A 15,946-nucleotide genomic window follows, 5' to 3' on the forward strand; every position below is an offset into this window, starting at 1 on the left:
TGTTTATTTTCACGCATCTTGGCCAGGAATGAGGCAAACATGAGTTCATTAATTAAAAGCAAACGTACGAACCAGCTTCCTGAAATCAAGCGACGTAGCTTAACGCTTTGAAGAAAATTTGTTGCTTATCTTATGAGTGACGATGCCAGCAATGACTCAGCAGACCCGGAGATGTGATCTGGAAGTGGGCACCTACTGCCTGCTATGCCCTTTGCCAAATGTTCAGACTTTGAGATATTTTGCTGTTCATTGTGGTCTTAATCTGCTTTTGTAGAAGAAAATTCCATGTGTCTGCTTTGCCCAGCAGCCAAGAAGCTCATAGAGGAGGAGACGTTTCTCTTACAGATAGGACTGAATGTACAGAAACCTTTGCAACCGTCGTGTTTTTGAAGTATTTATAGCTCAATTCATGTTATTTGTACCAAACAAAAGCAAAGAAGCATGAAGCATATTGGAAAATACTTCATAATCTCTCTACACCAGTTCAGAGAGTGAGTATAAATCCTCTTTCCAGCAAATGGAGACAGGTAATTTATTACAGCCTTGAAGAGAGCAGCTTATTTCTCCACGCTTCCTGCCCAGCAAGCTCTGCAAGCTGACTCATGGAGATGTAGGGAGCCAAAAGCTGTGCTCCCTCTTTCCTATCTGCTTCTGGAGGGCAGAGCAGCGGGTGAGCGGCAGCTGTGCTCAGGCAAAGCCCTTTGGAAACGCCTGGCTTTATTGGAGGTTCACAGCCCCCTGCTTTCTCTCCCTCATGCCGTGCATTTTGGGGAAGGTATTCCCTCTTTTTGCTTGACATGCCGGGGCTGGCACCTAAACTGGCCACGCATGTGAAGGAGGTTTCAGTCCATCCCTGGTGCTCCTTTCTCCCCTGTTACCCTCTGCAGCCATGGGACTCCATTGCCACCGGGGCTGCAGAGCAGATCCCAAGGATGCTTCTGCTGCATAGAGCTGGCAAGAGACAGTGACACAGTTGTTTTGGTCTGTTGGTTGAGGTTATTTATCTCACAAGGGTTCTCCTAAAGGGGAATGTGTATGTGTGTACTTGCATGCGTGCACGTAAGCAGTAAACTCTACAACTCTATTAAGACCGTCAAGTCATTCAGGATCAATCCCCACAGGGACCGTTACATCGTCTAGTTTTGAGCTGTGACCTTGATACTTATGCATGTATTTAACTTTACATGTGTGAGCCATCCCACAAAAGTCAGTGTGAAGCTCACATGTGTGAAGTTAGGCATGTGCTAAAGTGTTTTGCCAGAATGTGTACCGGGGCTACAGGGGCTCTGGGTGAACTTGAACCTATTTTGCTAGGGTAAGAGGCTTTGGATTTCATTATTAAGAACCCGATATATTACTCTGTCTGAAGGCAAGGTCTTGGAGTTATCTGAAATTCTCATTAAGACAAGAAGCTGGGAAAAATACAAATTCCTTCACTAGTAAAGTTACTAAAAATACTATAATTAAATTATCTAAGTCCTAAAACCAGTAAAATACATCGAAGAGGTGTGGTAGAGGTATAAGTACAGTGCTCTGAGAGTACCAAAGGGACTAATAGCACTTTCTCTGCAGATCTGGAATATTTTAAGTAGTTAATGTAGCTGATGTAAAAAAAGCATATTGCATTTGCCCTACTCTTGTTTCACATGCGGCGACCCTTAGCAAATTTTGATGGTGCACACAGTGGAGCTGTTGCAGAGAAAGCAAGGAGAATGAGCAAGCAAGAAAAAGACATAAAGAATGGACAAACAAGTTCTTTCATAAGGTATTTCTCAATTGAGATTATTTCTTATTAGGCTTAAGTTGTTCAGGTTTGTCGTGTACCGTGTCTGGCAGCAGTCCAGAGAGTTTTTGAAAAAAAGGAGCCAGCTCCGTTGGGTGGTAAAAGCACTATATTTTGCAGGATATATTTCTGAATAAAATACATCTCACAGAAGAAATTCCATTATTGATATTTGTCTTACAACCGAACAACAAAAAAACAGAGAGGGATCTTATTTTGCTCAGAGAGATGAAAGCAATGAAATACCCCAAATGTGATCATGACTTGCATCGCTTCTGTGAAATACTGAAAAATATACTTGGCTGCTTTCTTGTTCTTGCTGTTGTCTTCACATCAGTGAACTTAAGCCCACAGACCCTTGCTGACGCAGCCTGAGCAGCCTGCTGCAGGTGAACGACGCTTGGCTGGCAGAGATCCCTTGTGTGGCGGAGAGGAGCCAGCACGAACACCGCTGTGCGCTGTCCTGTTGCGCTGCTAATCCTGTTTCGGGATGCCTCTCTGACAGTGAAAGCCTGCTGACAGCAATCGCTCGCTCGCTGCCCTTTCGGATCAGGTCACCGGCAAGGCTGTGTGCTCCTGGTAGTCCTCGAGCCCATCCCCTTGGGAAGGGAGCTGTGCAGGCCACCAGGCAGACAGTGCGAGGTAGAAAGTGTTTACTGAGATGTGTTCGAGCTGTTCACTTCCCTAAGACTCTTTTTGAGGGGAAAAATAGCAACTGGACATGGGGAAAGCTATCAGAGTTGGCCTCTAATGATGCTGTGGCTTGGTGGGCGAGACACTCCTGTGATGTGTTGCAGCTGGGGAGAGGCAGGCAGCAATTCCTGTGCTGCTACCGTCCTCTTTCCTTTAGGAGTAATAGGAGTAACATCAGCTTTCCCTTTCGATTTCCTCATCTTTTTCCTCAAAGAAAGTAAATAGTGCCATTTCACCACTTGCTGCCCGAGGCTTAAATAATAAATGGCTGCACTGTGCTTTGAGCATCTTCATGTGCTACACAAGTACGCAGTGGTAGCATTTCATCAGTAGCTGTGAGTGTCTGAAGTCTTGCTCCGAAACAGAGTGCTCCTCCTGGTAACGCCTTGTCCCTCTGTGAAGGGACACTGCCTCCGTTGCAGAGCTCCTGCTGTAAAAGCCAAGTCTTTAGAAATCAAAGCTCCTAGGTGCATTAACCACTTTTCTGCGTGGGCTGCGAGACTGTAAACTCTGTAGTCCTGAAGAAAAATAGCTGCCCAGGCAAAACATCTGCTTGCATTTGAAGATTCATCCAAACATGTATTTACAGAGTGCTGCCGCTCTTTTCAATCACATTTGCATTTCTGTATCTAAAAATATATGTTTTCACATGTGCAATTATTCCTGAGAGGCCATTTACAGTAATTATGTGTAGACTTACAAAAGTCCTGTCTGTGAAGCACAGAGTCAAGCTGGTGGGAGATTGGCATGCCCTCTGGGGTTCTGTTATTACTTTAGCAGCCATGAATGATGAAGAATTTGCACCCCGTTGTATATTTGACAATGAAATCCTTCTTAAATTCTTCCTCAGAGCCAAGTACAAGGCTGTCTTTTAATAAAAAATGTGTTTTTACCCATGTCTATATTTATTTCTCGCAGGAATGCACATACTGCTCCAAGAGCCACCCACGTCCTTCTTGTATACAGGGTGTATTTGCATTTGCAGCCTGTCCCAATGCAAACATGGGAAGGGAGGGGGGGAAATCCAACCTTGTCTTTACTGTTAGTTGCCTTCTCCATCTCTATAAGCACTTGGAGATTACCTGGATCACTCATTTTGTTAAGATCTGCTGCATTACCTTCACTAGAAATATGTCTAGTGTAGATAAGACCGTAGATATGTTGTTACTTTTAAAATCTCAATACCAAATTTTGTGGTAAAGAGGAAGAAAAGAATTGTTTTTGTTTTTTTTTTTTTTTTTTTTTTTTCATGCAAATCAGTTTGACCCTTGATTTCTGCTTTTTGTTCTGCTGTCCTGAAGTAGGGTAGCACTTGAGCATGTGCTTGATTTTAAGCACGTGCTGAAATCTTGGTGAATTCAAGGGGATGAGGCATATGCTTACTGCTTTTTTGAACAATGTTGCTTTTCAGAGTTGAAGGTCTTGTAGGAAACCCAATCCTTTAAAGTAGCTCCTGTTTATGTACATTTCAATTTTATAATATTGTAAGTTTTCCCCTTCTTTCTTCGATATCCTTGATGCTACATCGTATAATGAAAACAGTACCGGTCATGCCACTTGCAGTTACTGAAGCAGGCAGTGAAAGTACTTTTCTTCTGAGGGAACCAGGGAAATCACATAAATCACAGATTTGCTAATGTTTTCCCAGGAAAGGTCCGCAGTAGTAGGCTGCATAGAATGACAAAAGCGTTGTTTACCCATAAAGGGGTGGTCATCTCAGCAGGTCAGTGATGCTTTTCAAAGACTTATTGTTGATTTTAAACTAGCTGATAATTTATTCCCTGAACTCTGCCTTACAAAAATAAAACAGGGTAGATATTGAGTATAATAAAGGCCATGCTGCTATTCAGTCTGCACAATGCCCTCACCTTCCCTCTCACACCACCTTCTCTCCATTGTTGGCTTGGGCATTTCTCAAAGGGCATGAGCTGACCTCTGCAATTATTTATGGCGTTGTTCAGATAAGCCCCTTTTCACAGGCAACCTACACACACTCACAAGGGCTGTTATAATTTGAATTTATATTGCAAGTTCAGCTATCACTTCCTCTGTTCCCACCCTGCCTTTTGGAAAGATACCCAGTCACACGATGTGCTTGTAAAAAGGTTGCTGATTGAGGAAGGATGCAGGAAGGATATGGTTTTGCAGTGATTGCATAAGTGCTGTGGAGGGCCTGAAGCTTTGGGTTTATATGAGGACGAGTTTAGATGTGAATTTCTAAGATTTATTTCTTCGGATTTTGAAATAAGTCTTAACTCACGAGCAGTTTGCCTACTTTAGAGAACCATGGAGCAACCCACGTTAATGTGGTCCTCGGTGTACTAGCATGGACAAATATCGATTTTGTAATCAGCATCCTGGGTCCTCTGCCTCCTTTTCATCAGAGATCTCAACTTTATTTGAGAGAAATTGTCTCCAAAGCTTGTTTGAAATCGTCAGATGTGGTCATGTCTAACTGAATGCTGTTCCCATCAAAGGCTTTTGGGAGTTTTACTGTTTGCCTCAGTCCTTAGGCCAACAGAGGTCCTTCCGAACAGTGCTGTGCTCCCCCTCAGTGAAGTCCTAATACCTGAAGATCTTAAACTTCATGCCATCCTTTACTGTAATGAGAGTGCATTTATTGCTATAAAAAGAAGGAGCTGGGGTGTGGAGGTTTGTATGTTAAAACTTTGTTTTGGTCATTCCGCGTTCTGCCAACATCTAACATCTGTATTTATTTTTTGAACTCTCCTTAATGGATTATATGCATCTGTTCAGTTCCAAGAATAATGCTTGATTTCCTGAATTTATAGGTTGCAATAAAATCCATTCGTAAGGACAAAATTAAGGATGAACAAGACATGGTTCACATCAGACGGGAGATTGAGATCATGTCATCCCTCAGCCACCCTCATATCATCACCATATATGAAGGTTAGTGAACGCAATTCTCCTCTCCAGCTTCTTAGTTACGTTCTTCCGGACCTGATGTTCATGTTCCTTGAGATCATGCACCAAACCCTTACTCGTAGTGTAACCTACCTCTTACCAAAGGGACCGTGTGAGTACTGTCTTCTCTCTGAACCATCGGTGTTTGACAGATGCATAACCCTTTGCCTGGAGCAACTTCTTCGTGTGTGACTTAAGCGCTCTGTGGCAGGTGGAAATCATTGCATGTATCATCTCATCTCCTTGCTCCCATTGAAAGTTCAGTTTAATTCCACCCTTGCTCACATCAGCCCCACATCAGTTTATGTCCCCAGCCCCTCAGCCAGTCCTCACAGACTTTTCTTCATAGGGCTGCACAAGACCAGTCTTGTTTGCTCTACTTAGCATGGGCAATGCTGTATCTGTCTGTAAAGTCTTTGAAAGCTCTTTGCATTTTATTTATGAACATGTATTTGTCTTAAGTTTGGTCCTCCCTTACCTGCCATGGTTCTGTGTTTGCTGCTTTTTTCCTCTGAATCCAAGCATCCACTTCCTATCAACCTCTGCATGGTTTTCTGTCAGTCTGGTCTCTGGCATGTCATTCCTATTCCTTATTCCTGTCTTTCTCCTCTAGCTCCTTTCTTCCTGGGACATGGCAGTGAAGCCTGGTATTCCTGAATTCCTGGCTCTGGGAGCTGCTGTTCCCTGGTTTAGAGCAAGGAGCAGGAAGCCAGGGGCATTTTTCCGTTCTCCTGTTTGTTTGTTTATATATTTATAGAGTATCGCCCTGTAGGAAAATATCCCCCTCCTTCCTTCCTTCCTTAAGTCTGTAACATCCCAGAGCTAAATAGCTCGGGCTGGGTACGTGCTAAAAGACACTGGCTGAGAGGTCCACTGCTGGGTCTCCATAAGAAGAGCAGCAGCACCGTGGACCTGGGCTGTGGGCTCCAAAGGTTTGGAGGGACTCGGGTTGGGTGGCCTCATCCGAGAGGATCACCTCTTCCCCCACGTGCAGAACAGGCAGCCTGAATTTAGCCCTTCATATTTACATACCCATGAGGTAAACGCTCAAGGTGATGATATGTATATGGCAGCTCCACTCCGAGAGTCAATACAACTGATTAAAACAAGGGCTGGCTTGGAGTACTGTTACAGTATCACATATTGAGTTATTCAAAAGCATGTTCTTTTACTTGAAAAGAGATTAATATCTGTCTTTTTATTGAATAAACTCATAACAGGATCTGGGAACAGAAAAGGGGAGGGATGCTGTGTCAGCATGTGGGTTGCAAATGGAACAAAAGTTATTTCAAATGTGCACGGGAACTCCAAAAGAAAAAAGATTAAGCATGCTGCGGTGCTTTGACCAATTGCCCTTCTCATCCTTAGTTTGAATAGCTTTTACTGAGTTAAAACATTTGTAAAAGTTAAAAAGATTACAGCATTTTTAAGAAGCAGACAGTAAAATCCCGTGGGAGCAAAACTTTCCCCTCCGGCCCCGCAGAGGGCGGAGCATCGCTTCTGCAGCACAACCAGTGCAGTTTTGCAGTGGAGGTTTCATCCCATCTCCAGGAGGCCGAGTTGTCTATGGCAGGTGACATCGCTCCTTCTGCGTTGCTCTGCTCTTGTGGTCTGTCAGCCAGCAGCAGCCCTTTGCAGAGACAAACCTGGAAGCAGTTTTTCTCTCATTTCTGGAAGGTTTTCCATTCTGTTGCTGGTTTGTTTCCTTTTAGTTTTCTAGAAAGCAGAGCAGCCTTTCATGGCTTCGTGTGTTTAACTCATGGCCTGAAGGGGTAGGCAGTAGAAGTCAGCTGCTTGGTTTGGCCATTGGAAGACCATATTCCGCGGAGCAGAGGAGTAGTGGCTATACAGCTCGTCAAGCCTTTCCAGGCAGTCAGATTTTGTATTCAGCTTCTTGCAGCCAACGCTGTAACACTGGATATTGTAGTACTGGGAAGATGTGGGGATGTGCAGCCGAGTCCAGAGGAGCAGTTACGTACTGCCCAGAGATCAGGATGTGAGTTCAGTGACCCTTAAGCATGTGCTTCTTAAGTGTACGCTTCATTTTAAGCCTAGAGTATATTTGTGGTGAAGTTATGGGACTACATCTAGGACTGAAGTACTTGTATCCTATTGAAGTGGGATTTTAAACACAATTGTCTGTTCCTCTTGAGTGAGGCAATAAAGAGTGATAATATTGCAATCATCTGACTTGAAATGTTGAAGTTACACTGTCTTCAGGGGTGGGCTTCATCACGCCAGATTTAAGCCATTCAACATTTAGGCAGTTGGGACACACTTCAAGTCTATTTCCTCTCTCTAGTCAAGAGAGATCAGTGTCTACACAAGGTGGTTTGCTCCCTCCTGGGAGATATTTTTTCTGATGGGTGGGATAAATGACATACTGGAGGTTCCTTTTGGTGGCAGATGAGGTTTAGCTGACTAACTTAAATCAGATGCTTAACTTTTAGTCTGAAGCCACCCTGCAGGTATCTTTCTGCTCTCTCACTAGTTTTTACTGTAGGCATTCAGACTGCCACTGTGCGTCCGAGAGTGCTTTCTGTAGGTGCCAGGTGGCACTGAATCTACCTAGCATGGACAATGCTGCATCCCTCTGTAAATATCATTGAAAGCTCCTTGGACTGCATTTACAAACATGTGTTTTCCTTAAGTAGGATCCTTGTTTAGGTATCCTTTTGACCTGCCTGCTTAAAAGCAATTAACCTTTGAATTTGTCAACTTGATGTAAACACAAGCTTATCTTTTTTTTTGATACCAAGCAAATCCAAATGGGTGGAAGCAAAGCTTTCCAGTTTAATGATATTTTTTGTAACCAAATCAAAAGCAACGTATCTTGCCCATTACTGTGAGGGTAGGTGTACTGTTCTGAGTCCAAAGAAATTCCAACTTCTCAGCAGGGCTGTAATTGGCAATCTGTCGAGTGCGGCTGCAAGGGAAGTGCTCTTTCAAGTGACTTTAAACTCCTTGAAAGAGACTGGATAAATGAAGCTGGCTTTGCTAGCCGTGTTCTGATTTCAGGACATAAATTTTAATTTATAGAATAATGCCTCTGTCCATTCATCTGTCTGTCTCCCCCCCACCCCGCCTTCCTCTGCCCCATTTCTTTTTTGCCTTGAAAACTCTGGGATTTGATAATAAAGCCTTTGAGAGCTAACATATTTTTCCAGGAGTAGCCTGAGTGCAAAATCTGTTCCATCTGGCAATACTTTATAAAAGTTAAACCAGGGAAGAGCATAGGGCCTGATTCTGTAAACATTTAAACATGTGTTGGACCAATCACGCAAGTGAAGTTATGCTTGGGACATTCGGGAGTGAGCTCTTGAGTCTTTGTAGTATGAAATACAGTGCCTATGTGAGTGTTTCTGTGCAGGAAGAGTTGTCCTTGGTCAGCATAACCATCCAGAAAAGTTCATCCATTTGCAAAAGACATTTGAAAATGAACAGATTATTTGCTAACATGCTTGTAGAAATAGTTTAACGAAGATATTCCCTGAAGAATGAATAAATATTAGGATCAAAATTCAGTGCCCGTGGAACAGGATGGCATTAACATGAGCGAGTAACGAAAGGAAAGCATATGCTTAAGTGCTTCGCTGGATTGGGGCCAGGATGCTTAGAGGAGTGCTGGACCCTTTACAACAACAAGGCCCAAAAAAATGAATTTCCCATGGAAGAGGGACTTCCTACTTTTTTTAGGTCATATTTTTTATATTCTTAAGAACAATAAATAAATAAATAAATAAATAAGCAGAAAGGTGCTCCGTAAGTATCTCCAAGCAGGCAATGACTTGAGTGAGGTGACATGCTTAGGTTAATCAGGAAATCAGTTCAACTTTTCTGTACTTCCAAATGCCAAAGACAACGGAAGAAAATCTGACGGTGTGTGCTGATGGTGGCATGATATTTCACAATGCTCATTTTACTTGCCAAGCACATGTTCAATCTCACAGTTTGTAACAGACTTCTGTGTGAGGAAAAGGAAGGGAACATTTGGTGTTTCGGATGCGTGTAGGCCTCTCTTCCATGCAGTGCTGCGTGAGTTGTGTTGGTCAAGCCACCACATCGAAAGCATCCACGTCACAAAAAAGCCAACTGGGTAGCATCTGGCAAGGTGCACGAACCATGCTGACAAAGCTGGGTTCCTGCAGCAGCGCTGGCTCAGGCAGGTGCTCCCAAACCATTGGCGTCCATCCCTGGATGGGACAGGAACAGCAGCCACGTGGTCCGCAGGCCCATGTGTGTGGAGAGCAGCCTGGCTATGTGTGTCAGGCTAACAATGTGGAGGCAGGCCCAGCCTCTGCTATTGTGTTTCAGACGTAATCAAAACAAACCTTGATGCCTAATTACTTGATCCCTTCTGCGTGCAAAACACCTGAAAAAGTCAATACAAGTCCCGTAAAACGTCATGTGGCTGACTGGGCTTTTAACAAGATTGATGAAAGTTGGAAAGCTGGAATGTGCTTTTTTTTTTTTTTTTTTTTTTTTAATTTAGCCAACAGAAAGTACTTCAGCAGTGACAGTATTTAAGCACATTTCTAATTGGTTTCCTCTAATTATGTAGTCTTTTGCGCTTAGAGTGCTTTATTTCCATTGTTTTCACTTGATAACATCCAAGAACACGAAGTAATATTTCTAGAGTCTGATGATAGTAATGAAACAAATATGAACAAACTTAACTCCTCAGTTATCATACCCACCTTTATAAATTTCCTGTCATTCAGGATGACTGCCTAAACAATGTTTTGTCTGACTTGACATGAACCCAAATGCTTGAGATCACTGGCAAGTTCAATTCAGACCTCAAAATGACGGCAAGCAGCAATGAAATTTATTTCTATCTTTCCTCACACAGGCCTCCCACTGCAATGTAAATGTTTGCTTGTCTGAGGTTGCTCAGCAGTTTGTAATCGTAATTAACAAAAAAGGGGGAATTAGCTCATATTCTTTGCTGAAACAAAAGACAATTAGTGTAACATGTAGTATTGTGGCTGAAGTAGCAACTCTCATTTTTTCTCTCCTTCCTTTTTAAATCGTAGACAGGCAAAATATGCATATCCTCAGACTAATTCTTTGAGAAACAGCCTCGTCAAGGATAATGGTTCTCATTTTGATTTAATCCCCTCACTAGGGAGTAAATTCTAGCATGCCGTCTGATTTAAAATGATTATTGCAGGATCTTAACTACATTCCTTTAATTTAAGAAGAGATGCAGTAAGGCCATAATTCAGGAAAGCAATTTAGCATATGCTTACCTTTAAAACACATACTTTTATCTTGTTATCTTCAATTATAATTAAGCATATGCATAAATTTAAGCATATGCATGCGAGTGGTTTACTAAATTGGACCTTGGATTTTTTTCATGGCTGCTACATGTGCTATTCAAAAACAGTCATAAACTAATAATAATAGTAAATAAATAAATAAATACATAGTACAGTTTTCAAGTATTTTTACATCAAGGGGCTGTAAACCTTTTCAAGCAGTCAGGAACACAAAGGACACATGGGGCTGAAATTCTAAGGTAAAAAACACTTTTCAGTATTCATGTGTCTTTTTGAAGAATAATTCTTGCCTTATTACACAAGTGAGGCAACTGGGTCATATATGACTTTTCTGAATGAAAAGGTTATTCTAGTCTGCATCTCTAAAATTAAAAACAAACTCGCTTGTTCTTTTGATTTGGCTGACCTTTAATAAAAGAGCATTTTGTAGCAGTGGAAAGGTACTTCTGTCTGCGGCTGTTAGGAGAGTAATAAAAATACCGCTGAATGGAAAGACACCAGATGGAAGGAATGTCAACATACTGGAACTAATTTAGGAGATTGCTCTGATAGAGAGCAAAGGCATGAGGAGAATTCAAATGGTTCCAGTGCGAAGAGATTGGCCGCCCCTCTTAAACTAACAAACTAAAATCCTTACCCCAGGGTTACATGTAAACCAAATGGAATCAGCCCGTGAGGAGGTAGTCCATTAAGCGGGAAAAAAATCCAACCCCCTCGGCACTCGCTCTGACTCGAGCATCCTGTAAGCTTGTAGAAAGGGCAAAAGCTTTCTGCTTTGTTTTGCTTTTTAAATTTTGTAGTAAATAAGTCCAAAGAAGTGAACTGCCGTAGCGAAGAGATGTCCAATGTAGTACAAAATCTGACTGATGTTTGTAAAACCATGTCTGTGTGAGCTTTAAGCACTTTGGGGGTAAAGTCCGTCTTTAGGAGCATGTAAGCTGGATAGGGAGTATGTTCATCTAGTGCCAAACTTGTCCTGCAGTTTCAGCAGAGGTGATGCCTGTGTAGCTAAAGAAATAATTTAGCAGAAGGGAAGGAAAAGATAAGGAAAGGGACAGGAAAGGGATGGAAAGGGGAAAGGAAAGGGGAAAGGAAAGGGGAAAGGGGAAAGGGGAAAGGGGAAGGGAAGGGAAGGGAAGGGAAGGGAAGGGAAGGGAAGGGAAGGGAAAGGGAAAGGGAAAGGGAAAGGGAAAGGGAAAGGGAAAGGGAAAGGGAAAGGGAAAGGGAAAGGGAAAGGGAAAGGGAAAGGGAAAGGGAAAGGGAAAGGGAAAGGAAGAAGAGAAAAGATAAAAAAAGAAAAGAAAAGAAAAAAAAAGAAAAAAGAAAAGAAAAAAAGAAAGAAAAGAAAAGAGAAAAAAGAGAAAAAAGAAGAGAAGAGAAGAGAAGAGAAGAGAAGAGAAGAGAAGAGAAGAGAAGAGAAGAGAAGAGAAGAGAAGAGAAGAGAAGAGAAGAGAAGAGAAGAGAAGAGAAGAGAAGAGAAGAGAAGAGAAGAGAAGAGAAGAGAAGAGAAGAGAAGAGAAGAGAAGAGAAGAGAAGAAAAAAAGAAAAGAAAAGAAAAGAAAAGAAAAGAAAAGAAAAGAAAAGAAAAGAAAAGAAAAGAAAAGAAAAGAAAAGAAAAGAAAAGAAAAGAAAAGAAAAGAAAAGAAAAGAAAAGAAAAGAAAAGAAAAGAAAAGAAAAGAAAAGAAAAGAAAAGAAAAGAAAAGAAAAGAAAAGAAAAGAAAAGAAAAGAAAAGAGAAAAGGAAAGGAAAGGAAAGGAAAGGAAAGGAAAGGAAAGGAAAGGAAAGGAAAGGAAAGGAAAGGAAAGGAAAGGAAAGGAAAGGAAAGGAAAGGAAAGGAAAGGAAAGGAAAGGAAAGGAAAGGAAAGGAAAGAAAAGGAAAGAAAAGGAAAGAAAAGAAAAGAAAAGAAAAGAAAAGAAAAGAAAAGAAAAGAAAAGAAAAGAAAAGAAAAGAAAAGAAAAGAAAAGAAAAGAAAAGAAAAGAAAAGAAAAGAAAAGAAAAGAAAAGAAAAGAAAAGAAAAGAAAAGAAAAGAAAAGAAAAGAAAAGAAAAAAAGCGCTGATTAGCAAAAGCTCCCTACCAGTGCTATTTGGAAGATGGAAAGCTGTAGATAGAAGCTGAGTTCATCATTTCATGGCCTCTAAATATAAATAAGTGGAGAGATTATATCCAAGAATTATTACTGTAGTAGAACAGCCTGTGAAAGAGACAGATTGTTGACGTTACAAAATGTACTTCGTCTCAGATATGTCTTTGGTAGTGAGAAGTGAAGTTCTTTCCCAGTTTCACATTTTTATTCTTCAATGAGCTCTGAAGCCAACAGATTTGGTTCCAATTATCAGCTGAGAAGTATAGAACTTTTTTTTTTCTTCTTTTTAAAATAAACAAACACAGAGTTAACAGAGTTACAGGAAGGGTTTAAAGAAAAGTTGTAAGAAATCTTTCCTTGACCACTGCAACTTAAGGGCCCTTTGCTGCTTGTGCAGAGCACTGCTGTTAGCCTCTGCCAAGGCTCTTAGGGCTGGACAGAGGAAGCACAAGCAGGCTTGTAGCTCGCTGGAAGATGCTGTTTCTCTGTGCATTAAGGCAGTACTCTTGCTAGTCTCATGGACTTGAGATTGCAGCCCTCATATCTTACCCAGCACCGCTTGACCGGTACAGCTGAGATGGTGCAGCAGCCCTCCCGCCGCACCAAAGCCTTGCTGCAGTCCTCTCAATGTATCTTGGCTTGTGGAGCAGTAGAAATAAACACAGTGGCTCAAAAATAAATGACGCACAGCTTGTAGCAAGTGTTTCTCCTGCTGCTTTCTCCTCTAACGTGTGGAACTCATGCCTCGTATCTAAGCAACTCCCGTCTCTCAGTACGTGATTGACGGGCCATCTCTGCTGCTGCCACCTGTCTGGGTGCTGATACCGGCACTTATCTTATTTAACCAGCTCTGTTTGCAGAGTATCGGTGCTTTGAAAGAAGCAGGAGCAACCCCACCTTTCCCATACATAACCCCCTCCTTCCCTTGACCTTGGTCGGGGCTGAGGAGCAGCTGAAGGCAGGCCTGCGTGACATGGCCGACCTGCCGGCCGTGAGCGGCGGGGCCTTCGTGGAGCAGGGGACCCTGCCAGAGCCGCGCTCCTCCACCAGCGGTAGCTGCAGCAGGGTTCAGGCACGCTTCGAGGCGGGGGCGAGTTTCGGAATGAATATGCAGTAGAGTGGCAGATAATAAATCATACGCAACGAAAACAAAGAGCGAACCAAGCCGGCCCAGAAGCTGTATGGAGGCAATCTGTCCGTCATCAGCCTGCAGGTTACAACCCAGGTGTTAACAGGGCAGTATATTTATTACCTCATTATTATTTGCAGTAAGTCAATCCAGCCTTTAATTAATGCCCTCCTCTCTTCCCCCAGACGTTGGCCACAATGCTTTCTTGGAGCGTATGTTTATAAAACTGCACACTGTGCTCAGAAGGGAAATTTAGAAGTGTCTGGATGAAGCCTGCCTGGCATCCTAACTGCTGCTGTGAAAATCATGGTGTACATGTCTGATGGGCTGAGAATTGCCAGAATACCACCTTGTCACGTGCCTGATTGTTTTGACCACTGAATTCCTTTATAAGTGTGTGTGTGTGTGTATAGACATAAATCCTACTGCCTTTCCACTCCCTGTGCCTTCGGTGGGAGCTCTCAGTTAAGGCATTTTTGTACACTGTTCAGTTCCCTTTCTGCAGGAAAGTAGCTGTACACCTTCTCATGAGATTCAGCTGATATGATGGAGGTGCTCTAAACTGAAATGAAGCGTTTTTTAAAGAAAATTCCTTCCACCTCCCTGAAAAAAAAGATTCTCCATTCACCTCTATTACAAGGGGAAGAGAGGAATTACTGTGCAATTCTGTAATCATTCAGCTACAGTCTTGATGAGGAGGCCTCTGTAATGTCATCTAAGTCCAAGGGTCCTGTTCATAGCACTCCCTCATGAAGAAAAACAGCAAGTATGTCCCGATCGGGTGAAACCTGAATATGAATTACTGGGGTGCTTCTGCTCTCATTGATTCATGTGCATGTTTATGACAAAAATTCAAAAAATTCAGTGATTTCTGATTTACTAGATTCAATTTTAAGGTATTATCTCAGTTTCCTAGAGGGCATAAGAGAAAATTTGAATCAGAAAGTACCTTTAAATGCACATGCCTTCAACCAAGTGCTCACCGTGTCATTTCTGTATAAAGGTGGGAAAATATGTCTGAATCAGGACATCTATTAATATGGCAAATTTTAGTCCAGAGAAATTGAATTTTAGAATTTCATACTTCAGAATAGCAAGGGGGGTGGTTGAGAAAGCCCTCATGACTGAGTGATGAATGCAAAACTTTAATAAAAACATAGGCTGGAAAAATGTCACATCATAGCAGGACTGTTATCGCTGTCATTTCATCAGCAACCTTGAACATTTTGTAGGGTGCTAGCAGCCAGGGGAGTGAGGTGGGAAGAGCCAAGAGCCCTTTCTCCTCTGGCTGTGCCCCTCTGATGAGGCAAACATCCCTTGGAGCTCATGATGCTCCTCAGTTGGTATTGTTGGAGTGCACTCCCGTAAGAGTCTGCTGAGATCCATGGTGCCACGTGGCTAGTTCACCTTATGCATGCATCATATAATAACTCCTAACTCATTGAACCAGCTGTTTGATCATGTTTTTTTTTTTTTTCCTTTAAATCAAATTTCTTGAATAAAAGCATTTTCAGTGATTTGTCTCAGCATACTGAAACTACTTTTCGCTCTCCTACACAGCTCTGTTTCTAAAAACCATTTCCAAGCTTAGAGCAGTGAGTCTGTGCATCAGTGGTAACACATCACAGCACTTCCGTTTATGACACAGGGTATGTTCAGTTTTTCCCAGACAATATCAGTCTGTCATTCTTGGAGAGGATACTGTAAGCATAATCCATCCAGAGACAGCTCTTCCAGTTTCTGAAGTTTATTGTTAATGAGGATGCACATAGGATGTAATCACTGGCAGGAGCCTCTGCTTCGGGGTACAGCGAGGCCAACAGACAAGTGAGCGGCCAATTTTATCTGGCTGTTCACTCTCCCTTTTATCAGAGCTGTTTGGCTGGGGTTCAGGGGTGTTAGAGGGAGCTGCAGAGGCTTTGGCTTGCGGAGTTGAGTGACAAGGTGTGAGAGGACATGAGACAAAACCGAAGAGCAGCAAATGTCTACGCATTGAGAAAGGCAGCTTTGCAATTCACTGCAAAACCTAAAGTGTTTTTTG

The 15,946-nt window shown here is 42.3% G+C and overlaps 1 protein-coding gene across 1 annotated transcript in view; it reads left to right on the forward strand.

Annotated features, from left to right (window-relative positions):
• The window catches only part of NUAK1 (NUAK family kinase 1), a 49,733-nt gene that overhangs the window by 18,649 nt on the left and 15,138 nt on the right, over nucleotides 1-15,946 (forward strand). Inside the window, exon 2 of the mRNA XM_080557996.1 lies at nucleotides 5,269-5,389. Within this exon, the coding sequence (XP_080414122.1) occupies nucleotides 5,269-5,389 (121 nt within the window). The remainder of the gene's footprint in view (nucleotides 1-5,268; nucleotides 5,390-15,946) is intronic.

Source organism: Anser brachyrhynchus (genome assembly GCF_964034855.1).
Source record: "Anser brachyrhynchus genome assembly, chromosome: 1".
Classification (NCBI taxonomy): Eukaryota; Metazoa; Chordata; class Aves; order Anseriformes; family Anatidae; genus Anser; species Anser brachyrhynchus.